The following is a 20,119-nucleotide window of genomic DNA, read 5'->3' as shown; positions in this document are numbered from 1 at the left end:
GGGGGAGAGTCAGAGGCTCTCTCATGGCTCAAGGTTCTCATGTCTGACCCTGTTCTGTTGGGTCGGTGCTGCCAGCTGACTGACTGTCCCCCCACCCCCATCCCCATCCCCATCCGCATACAGGACCCCTGCCAGCGGGCTCAGAGGCAGATCCTGCACTTATCACCTGTCTCTTGGCCCCGTGCACACCTGCTCGTGGGCAGGTCCTCTGCATGGTGGACATATGACCACAGGTGCCAGCAGCAGGTGGACTTGAACCAGGCAGGCAGAGCTGGGAGCCGGGCTTGGGGGCTGCACGGGAGGTCGCCTCACTCATCCTGGATGTGGGCTGGTCCCTGAGGCTGAGTGTCTGCCTGCTTCCAGCACATGTGTATGTGGACATACGGGGCACTCTGAGTCCCGCAGGCCCGTTCACACCCACTCCAGGGGTCCCACTGGGGGGTGAGTCTCTGGGTCAGGGATGCTCCGGGCACTGTTCACAGCCAGGTGGTCAGGGAATAGGTGTGCATACGTGTGGTTGGGGTTCTCAGTGAGAGATGGGCCAGCCCGGGGTCTGCAGCTGTGTGTGTGGTGGGTGGGAGGCCTCCATGCAGAGGGAGGCCTAGGTCCCACCTTCCCTGCTCACAGCCCCCTGAGCGTCAGCTGAGCAGAACCTGGGGGTTGGGTCCTAAGGACCCTGGTTCTCCTCACCCACTGACATCTTTCAGGAAATAGCACCAAGCCCCTGCCCCGTGGGGCCTAAGCCCGGGCTCGCCTGAGCTTGGTTTCCAAGAGGCCATGGCCCCGCTAGGGAGCAGCGAGGTGAAGAGGCAGTTACGGTCTGTCCGGGGTCCTAGGAGAGGAGCAGCCCCGTCTCACCTGCTCAGCACCCCTGCCCAGGGCCAGCCACACCGTGGGTGCCCCGAAACGTTTGCTGAGTGAATGATAGTGCAGGTGGTCTGCACCAGCCACAGGTGGCATACATCAGTGACCTCCGGGAGCTGCCATATTAAAGGTGGCAGCTTCCGGGGCCAGGGGCCTAGAGCAGCGGGTCAGCATGACAGGCGTGGTGGGGTCATCCAAGGGTGTAAGGAACCAGGAGCACGGGGCCCCCTGCTTCGGGCTGGCAGTAGGGTCCGGGGAGGCCAGAACCAAGCAGGCGCCTACAGCAGGAAGGACGTTAGCTTCCCGTGGCTGCCGTGGCAGAGCACCACACACCGGGTGGCCTGTGAGCACAGAGATGGGTCCCCTCACTGCGCTGGCTTCCGGGCGGCAGCAGGGCCCACTCCCCAAGGCTCAGGGATGACGGTGCCCCTCACTGCGCTGGGTTTAGGTGTCGCAGGGCCCACTTCCAAGGCTCCAGGATGACGGTGCTCACCTCCGCCAGCCCCTGGGACCCCAGGCGGCCCCTGTGTGCAGATGCATCTTCCCTTGGCCTTGTCCTCTCTGCGTCTGTCTCTCCTCCATCTTTATAAGGACAGCGCTCAGATGGGACCTTGTGTTTACTGATGACATCTTCGAAGACCCTATTTCCAAACACGGGCGCCCTCACAGGTACTGGGGTGACGACTTTGAGAGATCTTTTGGGGGCACAATTCACCCATAACACCCCTTGCAGCACCCAAGTCGGATCGTGATTAAAACACCTCACACCTGGAGTTGACACTGAACTTGCGTTTCCTGAAGCACAGGACGTGGTGCAGGGTCTGTCCTCGGCCTGGAAGGACACGGCGTTGAAGGAAACACAGGCAGGAGGCTGTCCAGGCAGGAGCGGCCCAAGGCCGTTTGGACGGCGGCTTTGCCTCCTCGCTCCTTACAGCTCTCCGCAGTCCTGTGTTTATCCTGGTTATGGGGGGAGGCGGGTACATAAACCCCATTTGGAGGTCAGGACGTGGGTGCTGGAGGCTGTAGGTGGCGTTTGTGGGCTCCCCAAGAAGACTGTGCCCATGCCAGGATTTGTACCTGGATGGGCTAATGTGAAGGCCTGTGCCCCCATCCTGACGCCCAAATGGGCCCTACTGGCCTCTCCCGGAATGGCCACATCCTTCCCCACCCTGGGCAGGTCCGAGCAAGACCTTGTCTTCTGCTCACCCCCCACCCGGCGTTCCCTGAGCCTCTCCTGGCACAGGCTGGGCTGGCCCTCACGGCCCTGGGCAGCAGGGACCCTTGTCCTGCGGCTCAGAACACCAAGGTCCCACGCAGCTGGTGTTGGAGCCAGAACCTGATCCTGACCCGGAGCCCACTCTGCTGCCCCCCCACCCACTCCTGAGTCAGGACCAGCAAACACTCAGCAAACGACGGGGGTTTTGTAAAAGCCAGACGGGGCCTTGTGCTCCAGAGAGGCGCTGCGACACCTGTTCCCTTGAGTCCCACCCGTCTCGGCCACGAGTGTCTCGGAGGTTTTCCACACTGCCTGGGGCACTCAGCCAGTGAGAGAAAAATATGAAGTTATCTTTGATTTTATGGCCTTTTTCCCTATTAAAATGCTTTACGCTATAAATGCCATGGAGAGCAGCTCGTTTATCTTGACGGAAGTGCACCATAAACTCTCCGTGCTCTCAAAACGCACTCCAAGATGATTGTGCCTGCTACCGTTGGTGGCTTCCCACACGGAGTGGAAAGGTTAGCCCTGCAGAGAAAACGCCGCTTCTGCTTGTTAATTACCGGTTTGTAAGGACACGGGAGAACGTGTGTGAGGGAGGCCTGAGCGCAGAGGGGCAGGTGCCCGGGGAGGCCCGCGTAGCGCTGGCATAGGACGGCCGTGCAGCAGGGGGAGACTGGAGTTCCAGAAGGAAACCCACCGTTCCCCAAAGCTGGGAGGCAGGAGGACCCTGCCTGGAACCTGTCCTAGAACAGACCCTTCCCAAAACCATGGGAGCACTGGGCTTTGGCTCAGAGAATTGTCACCTAGTTGGTACCTGGGCTGTGGGGCCCTTAGCAGGTGTCATTGGAACAGAACAAGGAGATACTGCATGGTTTACAATCAGGAAGGGTGTGCGTCAGGGCTGTATGCTGAGCATATAATCCGAGAAGCTGGACTATGTGAAGAAGAACGTGGCATCAGGATTGGGGGAAGACTCATTAACAGCCTGCAGTATATAGATGCCACAACATTGCTTGCTGAAAGTGAAGATGACTTTGAAGCACTTACTGATGAAGATTAAAGGCTACAGTCTGCAGTCTGGATTATGCCTCAACATAAAACGAAAAGCCTAAGCAACATCATGATAAATGGAGAAGAGATTGAAGTTGTCAGGGATTTCATTTTACTTGGATCCACAATCAACACCCATGGAAGCAGCAGTCAAGAAATCAGACATCATATTGCACTGGGCAGATCTGCTGCAAAAGACCTCTTTAAAGTGCTGAAGAGCAAAGATGTCACTTTGAAGACTAAGGTGCACCTGACCCCAAGCCATTGGTGTTTTCATTCACCTCCTATGCATGTGAGAGCTGGAAAATGAATAAGGAAGACCCAAGAAGAGTTGATGCCCTTGAATTGTGGTGTTGGTGAAGGGTACTAAAAATACCTTGGACTAACAGAAGAATGAACAAATCTGTCCTGGAAGAAGTGCAGCTGCAAGCAAGAATGGCCCGACTTTGTCTCCGTTACTTTGGTCATGTTGTCAGAAGGCACTGTTCCCCAGAGGGGAATATTATGTTGGGTAAAGGGGAAGACCTGCCACACAACGGACTGACACGGTGGCTGCAATAATGGGCTTACGTATAACAAGGCTTGTGAGGATGGTGTACAAGCAGGCAGTGTTTTGTGCATAGAATCTCTATGAATTGGAGCAGACTCAATGGCACCTGACAACAACGTGCATGTGAAAGCTGGATGATGAATAAGGAAGCCCACAGAAGAGTTGATGCCTTTGAACTGTGGTCTTGGCGCAGAATATTGAGTGTACTGTGGACTGCTAGAAGAACGAACAAATCTGTCTTGGAAGAGGTACAGCCAGGATGCTACTTAGAAGTGAGGATGGTGAGTGTGATAGTTGGAGTCATGTGTCAACTTGGCTGGACCCCAATTCTGAGTGGTTTAAGCAGTTGTGATGTGGGTTGTTCCCATGATGCGTCCGGACGTAATGTTTTGAGCAGCCAATCCAGTGAAAGGGAGTTTCCCTGGGGGTGTGGCCTGCTTCCAATCTATTTATGGGCATCCTGGGAAAAGAGACACTCTTCTGTCGATCAGGATCCTGTTGTGCTGCTACAACTGTGTGTGAGCAAACAGTCCACCATTCGGCCTGGAGATCTTGGATTCATCATTCATTGGAGTCAACAGCTGGTACACTGCCTGCCAACCTCGAGCTCCTCAGCCCCTGCAGCTGCGTGAGTCAGGAAAAGCCTCCAGCTTGACGTTTGATCCAAGAACTTGGGACTTGCCAGCTTCTATAAATATGTGAGCCATTTTCCTAAGATAAATTTCTCTCTCTCTCTCTCTCTCTCTCTCTCTCTCAGCTTTACTGGCTTTGCTTCTCTAGAGAACCCAGCCTAACACAGCGAGAGTTCAGCTCCTGTACTTTGGTCACGTTATCAGCTTGGTAAAGTGGAAAAAGACCCTCAACAAGATGGATTGGTACAGTGGCTGCATGGATGGGCTCAAACATGACAATGATTGTGAGGACGGCCCAGGACTGGGCAGTGTTTCACCCCGTGATACGCAGGGTCACGGTGAGTCAGCGCGAACTCAGTGGCACCTGACAATAAGCCAGAAGGGGTTCTCTAGGAAACGGATCCGTTCCTGCTCTTTGGCTCCCAGACCTTGGGCATGTACCTGCCCCATGGATCCTGGGCTCTGGGATTCTGGGTCTTCTGGCCAACTTGCCACCCATGTGGGAATCCCTGCTCCCTAGGGGCCATTCAGCATGGCACTCCTAACACCACCGACGGGCAGCTCATCTTAGAAAATCACTGGAAGGAAGGCCCCCACGTGGACCTTTAGATTGCAGGACCTGCTGGAAAGACAGACCGATTTCTTTTCAACCCGAGGTCCTCAGGATGGCCGCACCATCTGGAAGCTTAGGAAGCAGAGGGCTGCTCTGGGCCTGCCTGCCCTTCTCCATGGTCTGGGCTGGGCCTGCCCTTCTCCGTGGTCTGGGCTGGGCCTGCCTCCCCTTCGTGGTCTGGACTGGACCTGGAGTCTGATGACTGTCGAGTTCATGGTGCCACTGATAATGCTGATGGGTCCATTCGGGAGAAGCCACGCCTTCTCTGCTCAGCCCTTTGCTGGGGGGCGGGCACAGTGGGAGCTGCGTCCCTGTCACGTGAAGGGACCATTGCCAAGCCCCTGCATCTGTGTTTGGGAAAGCGGGCAGTGCCTGGGAGGTTATTTCAGCATCACTGATAACGCTGGGGCACCCGGGTTGTTGAGGGACATAAACCAGAATTACGGATCAAGGTGCTTCCTCATAGAATGTTCGTGTCTGCTTTGAACATGCTTGGCACTGCATGTGGGGCTCAAAAAATCTCAAACAAACCCATTGCCATCAGTTGATTTCGACTCATAGCAACACCCATTGGGTTTCCGAGGCAATAAATCTTTACAGAAGTGGACTGCCCCATCTCCCTTCCATGGAGCCGCTGGTGGGTTTGAACCGCCAACCTTCTGGTTATCAATCAAATGCCTCAGGCATTCCAATAAATGTCCAAAGTGAATTTTCAGTTAAATGTGGATAATTTGGCTCGATGCAGAGAGACTGGCAGCTGGCTTGAAGGAGCTGAGCACGGGGAATTTGGCCCGTTGTGGGCAGGTGACATCTTGTGGGCAGAGAGACATAAAGTGAGTGGGAAATAAGGAGGGAACCTGGTTTCAGCAGCTCTATTGAGGTACAACTGACGTACGATAAACTTCACAAATGAAAGGTGCAAAGTTGGACAGCTGTGAACCCCACAAATCAACAGGAAACATGCTCTTCACCCCCAGAAGTTTCCTTGTGCCCCTATGAAGCCCCTCCCCCCGACACCCTCGTCTCCAGGCAACCTCTAATCTGTTTTCTGTCGCTGTCGATTACTTTCCATTTTCCAGAATTTTACATAAATGGCATCATATGATTCTCTCTGTTTGATCGAACTTCTTTCATTCAGCAAAATTGTTCTGAGATTCATCCTTGTTGCTGTGCACATCGTGCAGTATAACTCATTCTCTTATGTTGCTGAGGACTGGACCCGTTTGCTTATCCATCACCTGCTGTTGGCACTTGGGCTGTTTCCAGTTTGGGGCTATTAAGAATAAAGATGCCGTGAGCATTTGTGTATAGGTCTTTGTACGGACGTGTACTTTCATTTTCCTTTCAGTGGTGGGTCATACAGTAAGTGTCCGTTCCACTCTTGAAGAAATTGCCACGCTGTTTCCCCAGGGGCTGCAGCACGTTACATCCCAGCAGCCTGTGCAAGAGTCCCCGTTGCTCCTCATCCTCAGCGACACTTGACGTGATTGGTCCTTTCGTGCTTCAGTGGTGGGGTCCCTGCTGCCTGTGTGGGGGCCCCAGGCTCGATTCCGGCCCGTGCACCCCCGTGCAGCCACCACCCGGCGGTCACCGGGGGCCTGTTTGTTGCTCGGATGCCAAGCACATTTCAGCAGAGCTTCCAGGCTGAGGCAGACCAGGAAGAAAGGCCTGGTGATCGGCTCCCAGAAATCAGCCCGTGAAACCCCGTGGAGCACAGTGGTGTGAACCACAGCCCAGCGGGGGCCGGCGCGGGGCCAGCAGCATTATGTTCCATTGTGCTCTGGGTCCCCATGAGTTCAGCCAAGTCAGCGGCAGCCACAGCCATGAGAGTCCTTCTTGGTGGTTTAATTTGCCTTTTCCTAATAACTGACGATGCTTCGTGTTTCTTCTGGTGCTTATTTGCTGTTCTGATTCCCTAGTGCTGCTCTGACGGGAATATACCACAAATGCAATCGCGTGAGCAAAAGGAGTTTATTCTGTTAGAATCTTGGAGGCTTTAAGTCCAAGTTCAAAGCGCCACCTCTAGGGGCTGGGTGAAAGCCTCTCAACCGTGGGCTTCAGCTCTGCCTCCTGCTCCCGGTCCACTGATGCTAGAGGCGTTTCTTCACTCAGACAGCTGCTGGCTGCTGAGGCTGACAAACCCAGGGTCAACAAGTAAAAAGGCATAGTCCCAATGTTACCAAACCACACGGCAGGCCGTTAATTCAAGTTCATTAAAAGTCCCAAATTTGGCAGAGCATGGCAGGCTGCTGAACAACAACTTGGCTACGTTGCAGGGTTCAAGTGTTCCACAAGCTAGAGACCATTCCCAAAGCTGCTGCTTATATACAGGAAGCAGACCACAGCCGGAAAGCAGCTACTCAGCTGCTTGTGGTAGATCCACCGTGGAGCTGATTACCGGTTTCATCCTGGGGAATAACTACCACCAGCTGCCCAGCCACTCCACCAGGCCCAGCGAGACTGACACACAAACTTTACCACCACACTGATTCATGGATATGGCATCTCTCTTTCCTTTCTGGAGCTCTGGTGGCGTAGTGCCTGAGGCACTTGACTGTTAACCAGAAGCTGGAGGTTCAAACTCGCCAGCCACTCCTCGGAAGGAAGGCTGGGCAATCTACTTCCGTAATGATACCACCTCAGAAACCCAAGGAGGGGTCGCTGTGAGTTGGATCCGACTCGACGGCACAGAACAACAACAACATTTACTTTCTAAAAGGAGTTCTAGTAGCACAGTGCCTAAGGCTAACCAGAAGGTTGGTGGTTCAAACCCACCAGCCATCCCACAGAAGCAAGACTGGCCAGTCTACTTCCATAAAGATTCACTGCCTCAGAAACCCAGTGGGGGTCATTATGAGTTGGAATTGACTCAATAGCAGTAGGTTTGGTTTTGGTTTTTATTTACTTTCTAATTTTTTCTTAGCAGTGTTTAGAAGTTTTCAGTGTACAAGTCCTACTCATCAACTCTTAGATTATCCATAAGTAGTTAGTTCTTCATACTCTTGCAAATAGAATTTTAAATTTCTGAATGTTAGTGGCTAGTATATGGAAATACAGTTGCCTTTTGTATGTTTATGCTGTATCCTGCAACCTTGCTACACTGTTAATTCTAGCAGGTTTTTTGGTAGATTGCATAAGATACACTATATAAATAATAATTTCATCTTCAAACAAAGACAGTTACTACTCTAGGTGCCTTTTAAAAATTTTCTTACCTTATTGGTTGTCAGGGGAGGGCCATGAGTTTTGCCCACCATGAACCATCTTCCAGGTTGCATCTGGCTGAGAGAAGCTGTTGTTGTAGAGAAGACTCTTAAAGATGTATGGGGTCGACCTTACACTAGTTCTACAGCATAATCCTGATCAAAAGGGGGAGATATGCAGAACAGAACTTCAAATTCTCATGGAATTCAAAATTTCTGGAGCCACTGAGGCTGAATGAACCCCCAAACCTATTGCTGTGAGGTAACCTTGAAACCTTAACTCTGAAGCCAGAAATGTTCCCTGAAGTCATCTTTGGATCAGAGGGTAGTTTGACTTAATTAGTAAAGAACGTTGGCCTTGAAGACTGTGCTTTAAAAGGCCTGTCTCCATGGGTCACACTGACAACAGCAACTCAAGATTCCATGGGAAGCTCAGGGGCCAGTGAGTTTATGTTAATGGAGGAGGGACAACTCAGAAAAGGAGGGCGAGGGTGGGTGCACAACCTGAAGAATGCGGTCACTGTACCGAAGTGTCCATGAGAAGTTGTTGACTTGGCGTATGTTCAACAACAGTGAAAAATAGAATGAATGATTTTTTAAAAGGTATGTACAGGGTGGCTAGAGATGCTGTCTGGGGAAGAAAGGGGGCCTTGAATGGCTGCCGTGAGTCCCTCAGAACCTAGGGGCAGGCGGTGCAGCCGGCCCCACAGACCCGACTTCAGGATGTGCCAGGGTTCTGTGACGTGTGGGGCCCTGGCTTCCCCTTCTCTGTTCACATGGCCCGTTCCCTGCTCCCTCCCTCCCTCCCTCTCCCACGCTCTCTCTGGCTGCTGAGAGTTCTCCTGGGGTGCACTGACCCAGCTTCTTCCCGCACATCTCATCCCTCACCCTGCCCCCAGCTGGGCTTCTCTTGCCGGTGGCCCGCAGACTGGGCACGTAGAGTCTGGTTGCCCACGTAGAGCCTGGGTCTCCAGGTATCCCAAGGGAAGCGCCAATGGCTGGCTTTGTGGGTAGTGGGCCTCTGCTGTGCGGGGCAGGCTCGGGGGGGTACAGACAGGGCTGGAGCTGCTCCTTCAGCAGGGGCTGTGGGCGGCAGTGGTTCCCAGCAGGAGATGTCTCAGCACCTGGGTGGGCCCTGGGAGGGAGTCCCCTCCCCTCCGCTCCCCAAGTGGACTGCTGGTGTAGCTGTCCCGCGACGCGCCGGAGCCGTGAAAGCGAGCTGCCGTCAGTCAGCGCCTACTCACAGTGCTCCCTTGTGTAGTAAGGACTGTGCTCCACGGGGTCCCGATGGCTTGAGTTTTCAGAGGTGTGTCAACAGGCCTGTCCTCCTCAGTGCTTCTGGGTGAACCTGAACCTGCAGCGTTTTCGTTACAGCCGTGATGCATTGGTGAGAGCTCCAGGCATGTGTGTGTGCGCGCACACGCGTGTGCACATGCGCACCCTGGATGTGAGGGTCGTGTCACGGCAAGCAGAAGCCACTCCCCCTCCCAAACCCAACTTCCCAAGGGGTGTAGAGGGGTACTAAAGGGCCTGAACAACACCTCCATGTTCGACCCGTTCTACCCACTTCTCAGATTCTCCTCCCTGGAAATAGTTTGTGATGTAGAAATGGCGTTCTGCACAGATGTTTACTGCCGCATCGGATGTTTACTGCAGTCACTGGACTGGGCAGAGATAAAACCCAAGTATCTCGTGAAAGAGGATGGGCTGAGGATGTAAGTGCGCTGAATGGAACACGCTGCAGCCGTTGTCATCGAAGGGTGATTGGAAGGCTGCAGCAACATCAGAAAAGCTTACGTGTATCGTTAAACACAAGTAGAGATGTTACTGTTGTTAGTACCATCAGCTCAGTTCCAACTCACAGCGGCCCTGTAGGACAGAGTGGAACTGCCCATCGGGTCCCCAAGGCCATGATCGTTATGGAAATGCATTGCCAGGTGTTTCTCCCACAGAGCACTATGGGTTCAAACTGCGGACAGGCTGCAAAAATTCTGTGTGTTGTTGTTGTTAAGTGCCATCGAGTCGTTTCCGACTCATAGCGACCCCATGCACAGCAGAACGAAACACTGCCCGATCCCGCGCCAGCCCCACAATCCCTGCTATACTTGATCCCATCATCGCAGCGACCGTATCAATCCATCTCGTTGAAGGCCTCCCCCTTTCGTCGACCCTCCACCCTACCAAGCATGACATCCTTCTCCAGGAAATGGATATATAAAAAATGCACTGAAAACCAGAAGCAACTTTGTAATGAAGAAGGGTTGCTTAAAAACAGTAAGAAGGACTGTTTTCTGGGGGTGCTGTTCCCTTTCTTTCTCTACCCTCCAGAATCTCTTCCATGAACGTACGTTGCTTTTGTGACAACAGAAGTCATTCCAGAGAGTCGTGTGGCGACGGCCGTCTCAGGCCCGCTGCCTCAGCCCCAGCCCTCTGTGACTTTCAGGCTTTGGGAACCACCACTGCAGTGCCTGTCACGGGTCCTCAGGTGAGCTCCTTGCAGAGGTTGGCGGGGCAAGGAGCAGCAGAGCTACCTCAGGTAAGCGGCGCCCGCCCCCCCGCGGCCATCTGTCTGTCCGCTCCTCTGTGTGGATTCCGCCCTGTCTTGGTCTCCCAGGGCTGCTGTGACACAGATAGCATGAGTGGGTGGCTTTGAGGAAAGACATGTACTGTCTGGGTGTTATGGAGGCTACAAGTCCAAATCAGGGTCCCTGCCGGGTCAGTTCCTTCCTGTCATAACCCCAGGCGTTCCTTGGTCCTCGGCTGTCTTTACCTGGGGTGTCTCCTCCCCAGTTTATGCTCTGCTCCTGGGTCATGTCTGTGGGTTTGCTCACTTGGCACTGATGAGGTTTAGGACCCCCCTACATGGATATGGTCTCATTCACATAACAGAGAAAACCCTGGTTTCTTACAGGATCCTGGCCACAGGCACAAGGGTTAGGGTTCCTATGCGTATCCTGGAGGGACACGATTCAGGACAGAATGGGGTCCCATCAGTGCTGTGTTAGGCGGGCGCCAGGCTGGGTGTGACCCTGCCCTTAGGGCATCCCCCTCAGTGGTGCTTTCCCTCTGGGGCCTCCTCTTCCCACCTGAAAGGAGCCGACTGGACAGGATGGTGTCTTCCACACGGGGCGGGGGTGGGAAGTGCATGTTGGAGGCCATGAGCAGATTCTTCTGTAATGAAATAAACTGGCCTCAGCTGGACCCGGAGGCACGGGCACGCCCAGGGGCGTTGCTTCTCAAACCCTTTGCTCCTGTTATGGGTCACAGTGGAGCATCTGTTACTATTTTTTTAATAATTTGTTTTATTTTTGTTGTTGTTGAGGATATACACAGAGAATATACACCAGTTCACCAGCTTGTACACACTCAATTCATCGACACTGACACATCCTTAGAGCCGTGCCACCACCCTCATCCACATTTGGAACATGTACTCTGAACTGGGTCATGATCAGGGCAGTTGAAGGACGTGGACGAGATGCTGCATCATAGGAGCTGTGCAGATGTGGGCCCAGCGCCCTGGGTCCGCTCAGGAGGCCACCTTCCTGGGCTTGACACTTTGGACTGGCCTCTGGACCTCATCTGGTCCTGGCCTGAGTGCCCTTCTCAGGGGGGTCATGCAGGAACCTACATCCTGGCGTCTGCAGGCTTGAATTGGATGACACACAGCACTGACCACAGTGTTGGTACAGCACACTGCCCGATGGTACCACGGTGCGGGTACAGCACAGATGCATGAAGGTACCACAGTGCCTGGTAGATGCCCACTGGTACCACGGTGCAGTTACCACAGATGCCCAGTGGTACCACAGTGCAGATGCCTAATGGTGCCACAGTGCCTGGTGCAGATGGCCGATGGTACCACGGTGCAGGTATTGATGCCTGATGGTACCACAGTGCAGGTACAGCACAGATGCCCGATGGTGCCATGCTGCCCGGTAGATGCTGGATGGGTACCACGGTGTGGGTACAGCACAGATGCCCAATGGTACCACAGTGCCTGGCTCAGATGCCCGATGGTACCACGGTGCCTGGCTCAGATGCCCGATGGTACCACGGTGCCTGGCACAGATGCCCGATGGTACCAGTGCCTGGTGCGGCACAGATGCAGATGATTCCTAACTGTGCCGATTGCCACTAACCCCGCTCCGCTGCGCGCCTGCTGTATGCGTGCCTGGCCAGGGCTGCCGGCTGCGGAGATGGACAGCGCTCCCCACTGTCCTTATCCTCTGGGTTCAGCCCAGCCCTCGGTCCTGGCCCAGCTTGTGTCCAGCACCCAGAAGCCTGCATGGGCCCAGCTACCCTATTCAGACCTGTCAGGGCTGGCCCACTCATGTCGACCTGTGAGCCAGCCCCAAGTGACCAGGGAAATGCGGATGGACGTGAGCCGAAGGTCACGGCGGGACCCTCGCTGACCGTCCCAGGCATCTGTCCCCGCCTCCCCTCCTCAGAGTCTCAGAGCGTCAGCTTCAAGTGGGTAACCGGCAGAGCCAAGGGCCAGGAGAAGGCCTCTTTCTTATCTGGTGGTGATGCTTGTGGTGGGCTGTGAGCCTGAGGCCTGGGGACTGAAGGCTTGACCACTGGACCCGGCAGCAGTGCCCAGGACAGCAGGAGGCCGTTCCTGCCCACTTTGCTGAGGCCCTGCTGTGACAGGGAAGGGGAGGACGAGCTCCTTGCTGAGTGAGGAGCCCCCAGCCGAGCAGGATGCCTGGCCACGGGGGCCTGCACGTGGTCGTGGGGCCGCCCTGGAGACAGGTGGGAGAAGGTGTGGGGTGATAAGTGGGGCTGACAGAGCCCCTGCCAGGTGTCCCTGTGTCAGCAGCCACTGCCCCCCCAACCACTCGTCATCCCTGCCCTTGGATGAGCCCCTTTTCCTGTCTGAGCCTCAGTTTGTTCAGCTGTAAAATGGGGCCACTGCAACCTACTTCATGCTGTGAGTGCAGTTGGGCTCAGACAAGGCGGGTCCCCTCCCTCCTCCAGCCGCCGTCTCCTGGTCTGTAAGAAGGGCTGCTGGTGCAGACCTCATGGGACCGGTGTGACTCCACCAGTTGGTGGGGAGTGGGTGTCCTGGGGCTAGTCTGTAGGGATGTGGTCGCAGGGACAGTGAGTGGTGGCAGCTGACAGTCAAAGCACATTGCCCGCTTTCTGTGTGTTCTCTCCTATACACCTAACCCCAGGAGGGGCTCATCACTGCGTTGCACAGCTGAGAGACCTGGGCACAGGGGTTTGCTCAAGGCCACAGGGGTCCTAGAGGAGCCAGGCCTGCCTTGCTGCCCATCCAGAGCCCCAGCCCGAGCCCGTGGGCTTCTTATTTCCAGCCACATGGGTGTAGCCTTTGAATTAATGGGGGACATGCCGGCAGCCCCACCCACATCAGGAAGCAAGACTGAGCAGGGCGCTCCGGCCACAGCCCTGCTGCCAGGCAGCATCGCTCACATCCAGCACCGAGGCCAGCTCTGCCTGCATTGGGACTTGTCGTGACCAGAGCTGAGCTGCATGGACCTCTCTAACTCACATGGGTGGCTCCCTGCCTCTCCCCCTCTCTGCTCCCTTTTATTAGCTGACCAGGCGAGCCTCGGCCCAAGCAGCTCCTCCTGAGCCCCTGGGACCAGCCCAGAACATGGAGGCCATGTGTCTAGAGCATCAGGGTTGAATGAGTACCACAGTGCCTGGTACACATGCCTGATGGTATACCACGGTGCCTGGTAGATGCCTGATGGTATACCATGGTGCCTGGTGGATGCTTCATGGTACCATGGTGCCTGGTACACATGCCTGATGGTACCACGGTGCCTGGTAGATGCCTCATGGTACCACGGTGTGGGTGAGACCTGTCATCTCTGACATGGGACATCAGAGTTCCTCTCCTTCCCTGAGTCCTGGGTCTGCTCAGGGTTGTCCCTCCATGCACCTGTCCGGCCATCACCCTCTCTGTCTGACCACGCATCTGTTCTCCCCTCTAGGTTAGGCCAAAGACTCTGATTCCAGACAGCCTCCCTGTCACCCCAGGCCGGGACAGGCCCCCTAAACAGCCCCCAACATTCCAGAAGGCCACTGTGGTCAGTATCAAGAACCCCAGCCCAGCCCTCCCCACCGCCAACAACACTGTCAGCCATGTGCCAGCACCCAGCAGCCAGCCCCAGGCCCGCGCCGAGCCCGCCACTGTCACCTCTCCTCTGAGCAGCGCCGGCGTGGCCTACGCCATAATCTCCACCTCCCCCAGCAATGCCGCCGCCATCGCCCCCAGCACCGCCGTGTCCGTGGTCAGCGACAGCGTCAAAGTCCAGCCCCTCCTCATCAGTGCCGACAACAAGGTGAGTGCTCCAGCGGGCTCCAGAGAGCCATGCCACACAGATAGTGCCCTGTGCTGGGGGGGGGGGGTGGAGGAACAAGGGACAGGCTGGCCAGGTGATGGAGAAATGATGAATGGATGGATGGAGAAATAATGAATGAATGATGGATGAATGGATGGATGGGTGATGAATGAATGGATGGAGAAATAATGAATGAATGATGAATGGATGGATAATGGATGGATGGATGGGTGATGAATGAATGGGTGGATGGATGGAGAAATAATGAATGAATGATTAATGGATGGATGGGTGATGAATGAATGGATGGATGAATGATGGATGGATGGATGGAGAAATAATGAATGAACGGGTGGATGAATGATGGATAGATGGATGGGTGATGAATGAATGGATGGATGAATGACGGATAGATGGAGAAATAATGAATGGGTGGATGAATGATGAATGAATGGATGGATGAGTGATGGATGAGTGGATGGATAATGAATGGATGGATGGATGGATAATGGATGGATGAATGACGGATGGATGGATGGAGAAATAATGAATGAATGGGTGGATGAATGAACAGATGGATGAATGGATGGATGAGTGATGGATGAATGGATGGATGGACAGATAGATGATGGATGAACAATGAATGAAACGGATGGATGAATGAGTGAATGAATGGATGGGTGATAAAATGAAATTAACGGATTAGCACACAAGTGGACAGGGTACGGATGAATGAGTCTGCTTACCAGAATATGCGCTGAATGAATCAGTACGAGTGGGAAAAGTGGCTGGTCATTGGCTGTGCTGCCCCATCCACTGGAACAGTTCACACACGTGCACGGGGTGGAAAAGAGCCCGATACTGGTTCTCAGTCTTCCTGGTGGAGCCAGAGTCGAGGGCTTTTTAGACCCCCGTTGCCAAAACAGAAATTCTCCTGTGATTTTTTTTTTTTTTTTGCCAAGCTTTGAAATGAAGATGCACTCCGATCCTCTCCAACCTTCCGTGCGATTCTGGCCGATGAGGCCTTGGGGGTCACATGAGACAGACCAAGTGGTCACCGTCCAGTCAGCTCTGACCCCTGGCAGCCCTGCCACATCAGAGCTGCACTGTGCTCCACGGGCTTCTGACGGCTGGTGTCTGGAAGTGGACCACCAGGCCTTGGTTCCAGGTCACCCTGGGTGGAACCCTCCAGCTGTTGGTTAGCGGCTGAGCGCAATAACTGCACCAAGGTCGTCTCTTAGGTTGTCCCTCTTCCCTCTGGGTCAGCAGAAAAGAGGAAGACCCTCAAATAGATGGATTGACACAGTGGCTGCAACAATGGGCTGAAACACAGCAACGACTGTTAGGGTGGTGCAGGACTGGGTGGTGTTTCGTTGCGTTGTGTATAGGGTCACCGAGTTGCATTCGACTCAGTGGCACCTAACCACCACCACCTCTGTCCGCATTCGAGGTCTGCTGTCCGCCAGACCACCCCTCTTACTTCTCACCCATGTCCTTTCTATTCTCTGGCCCAAATGTTCGCACTCAACTTTCATGCAGCCTTATGTTGCATAATGTGTTTCTGGGAGTGTCCTGCTTTGAGCCCCTCCCACCCTCTGATGGTGTCCCTGGGGATTCTCAAAGCCTACAAGCCTCCGGGGAGGACACCTGCCCCAGCACGGTGCCTGCTTCGGGGACAGCTTAGCCGAGTGTGCTGTCTCCCTGCAGCCGCACCAGCACTCAGTGTGCATGTTTTAAAACACGTTTTTCCTCTTTTGTTAGATGCAGTCGGGCCCCTCATTTGTCAGCTGGACTCTTGGTTTTATTGTTCATGAAGCATGAGTGTTCTCCTTATGGTTTTAAAGAATTCTGTCTCCTTATGTGGATCTGATTCGGGGATATCCTTCGCCTTTTTTCAACTGGGGATCTGGAAGTTTCTTCCCATGAGTATAAAAAAAGGGGCACACTGTTTTACAGCCCAGGAATTCCAGGGTTTTAAAAGCCAGTGCAGAGGGGCAGGATGCTCTCCTGGAAAGCAGTGAAAAACGGGTCGCAGTTTTGTTTTGGTATTTGAGACCCTTCAAGTCACATGGGGAGCTCCGGTGGTATAGGGCCTAAGGCACTTGACTGCTAACCAGAAGGCTGGCGGTTCAAACCCACCAGCCACTCCTCAGAAGGAAGGTTGGGCAATCTACTTGCCTAGCGATACCACCTTGGAAGCCCAAGGAGGGGTCACTGTGAGTCGGGTCTGACTCCACAGCACATATAACAACAAAGTCACAAGGCCCTTCACCACTCATTCTTAGGGAAAGCAGCTTCCGTTCACGGATCCCTAGCTTAGGCCAGACCTGCTGGCCGCTCCTGCTGAATCCTTCCTCCCTGGATGCAAGAAATAGACAATTTTTGCTCATTCCTTGTCCAAAAACACAGATAAAGTGAACTCACTGAGTGCCAAGGGCAGCCGGTGCAGGGGCTTCCCTGGGGAGAGCCAGGGCTGGAGACCTCCATTCAGACGCAGTTAGCACATTTTAGCCTCAGACCCTATGATCAAACCAAGTTCTATCCTAAACCCCAAGAAGGCTGAGCAAAGTGTGGCCACCCCGGGGGGAGGCATATCACGGTGTGGAGCCCACCCTGGGCCCCTCCTCCCGGCCTCGCCCCCAGTTTTTGGCAGAGTGAGGGGGTCTGAGGGGTCTCTGTTCCCCTTCTGGGCGCCTCAGACACTGGCCTGGGGGTCCTGGGGCCCGGTGAGGCAGTGGGGGGTCCCGGGGCCGCAGGCAGACGACCCCCCGGGAGCGCCGGCCCCTCCCCCTCCACTTCTACCTGGAAGACCTGATCCTTCTCCGCCTGAGTTCACCGCATTTGAGCTGGGGCCAGCAGACCCACCCTGTGGAGCCCTCGCCTCAGGGCGGTAGTGCTGGAGAGGTTTTGCTGAAGCAGCAGCTGAGGCTTAGAGACCAAGTGACCTCCCAGAGGCCACGCAGCTGGGAAACAAGGGTGGGGCAGGATTTGAACCCAGGCCTTCCTGGTACCTTCTCGCAGCCCCAGCCAAAGATGTCACAGGTCATCAGGGGAGCAGGGACGCGCCCGGTGTGGGCGTCCTGCAGTCCGGGGACCTCGGCCCAAGCTCCGGGCCCCTCTGTCCTCGCCCGTGCACCCCTGTGCGGCAGCCCAGCCCGCCCGGAGTCCCCACTCGCCCCTCACTCCAACCCCTCTTCCAGGTTATCATCATTCAGCCTCAAGTGCAGACGCAGCCCGAGAGCTCGGGGGAGCCGCGGCCGCCCACGGAGGAGCCATCTCAGGGAGCTCAGGCCACCAAAAAGAAGGAAGATGGGCCTCCGGGCCAGGAGAATCCTGAGGTAGGGCGGGTGGGCCTGCGTGCCGGGGCGGAGCCTCGTGCAGGGGGCGGGGTGGGCCTGCGTGCCGGGGCGGAGCCTCGTGCAGGGGACGGGGTGGGCCTGCGTGCCGGGGCGGAGCCTCGTGCAGGGAATGGGTCCGGTGCGGGGGGGCGGGGGCAGGCTCCTGTCAGGCTGTGGTCCACTGGTATTGATGCCCACCCTAGGACGTGGCACTGTGCAGGGGATGGGGATGGGCACCTTTCTTTGGCCATCGTCCTGACAAGCCCACAGGCATTGCAGTCCTGTGAGCGGGCGCTCCCAGGGCTGGGACTGGTCCCAATGTGGCTTCTCGGACTCTTCTGGGTTTGTTCACTGAGCGACACTGTGGGTGGTTAGAGCTCACCAGTGGGTGAGAACGGAGCTGCTAAGTCAAAGGTGGGTAGTTTATACCATGGGAGAAGGACCTGGCAGTCTGCTTCCACGAAGGTTAGAGCCTAGGAAATCCTGTGGGGAAGTCCTGCCCTGTCACGGGGTCACTGAGTTAAAATCACAAACCAGAACCTCAGAGTAACGCATAGCCGTCGGCACTAGGGGTGGAAGCGGCAGCAACACTTTGGAGACTGTTCTTTGTTGAACTTTGGACGCAGACAGTGGCAGTCCCTGCTTGGGGTTGGGGCCTGTGCTCCCAGCCACCCAGGCCATAATCACCCTGTGACCTTGCACTCTCATTCCATGTGACCCCCCACCTGGCTCACCCCTCTCTCCCTGCCAGACCCCACTCAGCCTCTAAGATTCAGTTCAGACATTATCTCCTTGGGGACCTTCCCAGACCCCTCAGCGGGTTTCAGAGGCCCCTCGGGGTCCCTCCAGCTGTTGCCATCAGCGTAGCACAGGAAGGAGTTAGTTCACCCATTCATTCGTTCATCCATCGGTCATCGCTCCGCTCTGTGTTGGGGACGCAGTGACGGTCACTGTCATCTTCACCCAGGACAGACTCACTTCACCAGCGAATGGCACAGCTGGAGAGACCTTCACGGGTTGAAAAATGTGTCATCAGAGAAGGACAAATCAAGCGCTGTGGGTCAGCCGGGGTGGGGGCGAGCTAGGTGGCCCTCTGGGAGACTGAGAAGGACAGGAGGTTCGTGCCCTGCAGGGACAGGAGGGATAGGTGGGGTTTCAAGAGGGCAGGCAGAGGCAGGCGGCAGGAGGGCAGCCTGTTAGGTGGAAGGTCAGCTGCTCTACTTGGACGGCAGGTAGCAGCGGTGGGGAGTCCTGGGTGGTGCAAATTGTTAACGTGCTCTCTGCTGACCGAAAGGTTGGTGGTTCGAGTCCGCCAGGGGCCTCAGGAGAAAGACTTGCTGATTTCCTTCCAAACAACCCCCTTGGACACCCTGTGGAACAGTTCTCTGACCCGCGGGGCCCAGGAGTCAGTGAACGGCAGCTGGTCCGAGCATCGTGCGTGGGCGTACCTGGATGCGGGCAGAGCGCAGGCCTCAGAGCCCCATCCTGCGAGGCTGCGCACACGGAACTTTATTCCTTAGGCAGTGGGAGCCATGGGATGTTTGTGAGCTGGAGACGGACTTGATTGTTTTCCTTTGACTTGTCCAAGATGCTTGGGGGACGTGAAGTCATCCGCTAACTGAGGCTGAGGTGTGAGCTAAGTCACCTGGGCCCCGGGTCAGCTGTCTCAAGGGGGTCAGTTCCATTCTGTGGCTGTGTTTGAGCGCCTCCTCCCGCGTGTGGAGTGTGAGCGCCTCCTGTGTGCGGTGTCTGAGACCCTCCCAGGTGCAGTGTGGGCCCTGGGCTGGACCACAGCCCGAGGTGCCCACCAGCCCCCTCTGCCCTCCAGGAGGGCTCCTTGCACCTCTAACATTCAGGAAGGTTTCTGAGCCGATTCCCTTTGTTCTCTGGAGTATATCTTAGGGTTATTGTGCGTTTATACAATTAGTGTAATTACTCTAACCACTTAATTAGTGTAAATACTGTAATGACTTAACTAGAGCTTGCAGTTACAGCATGCACCAGGGTGAAGAATTCCGCTGAAGTTTCTTTTGGGAGAGGGCGGGGCCAGAGTTGTACTGTATGGACAGGGGGCCTTGTGGCTGACCTTGGACCCCGCTGATGTGGAGTTCAAGTTCAGAGCACCTGAAACCCAGGTGGCAGCTGCACCTAGAATCATGATCAGAGGAGCCAGCGGGAGCGTGGGGTCGTTGGGCTGGGGGTATTCATGAAGAAGTGTTCATTGGTGTCTAAGTTCCCTAGGTGGTGGAAAAGGAGTCCCGAAGACACAACGTTTAAGTGCTTGGCTGTGAATCGAAAGGTTGGCAGTTCAAACTCACACGCTTCTCCACAGGAGG

The 20,119-nt window shown here is 55.2% G+C and overlaps 1 protein-coding gene across 1 annotated transcript in view; it reads left to right on the top strand.

Moving 5' to 3' along the window:
- The window catches only part of PHF21B (PHD finger protein 21B), a 115,778-nt gene that overhangs the window by 76,001 nt on the left and 19,658 nt on the right, over positions 1-20,119 (top strand). Inside the window, exons 3-5 of the mRNA XM_007941739.2 lie at positions 10,575-10,667; positions 14,095-14,445; positions 17,646-17,783. Coding sequence (XP_007939930.1) covers positions 10,575-10,667; positions 14,095-14,445; positions 17,646-17,783 — 582 coding nt within the window. The remainder of the gene's footprint in view (positions 1-10,574; positions 10,668-14,094; positions 14,446-17,645; positions 17,784-20,119) is intronic.

The sequence above is a fragment of the Orycteropus afer genome, unplaced genomic scaffold (genome assembly GCF_000298275.1).
Source record: "Orycteropus afer afer isolate SDZICR_OR568_19922 unplaced genomic scaffold, OryAfe1.0 scaffold00083, whole genome shotgun sequence".
NCBI lineage: Eukaryota > Metazoa > Chordata > Mammalia > Tubulidentata > Orycteropodidae > Orycteropus > Orycteropus afer.
This window is presented reverse-complemented; position numbering and strand designations above follow the sequence as displayed.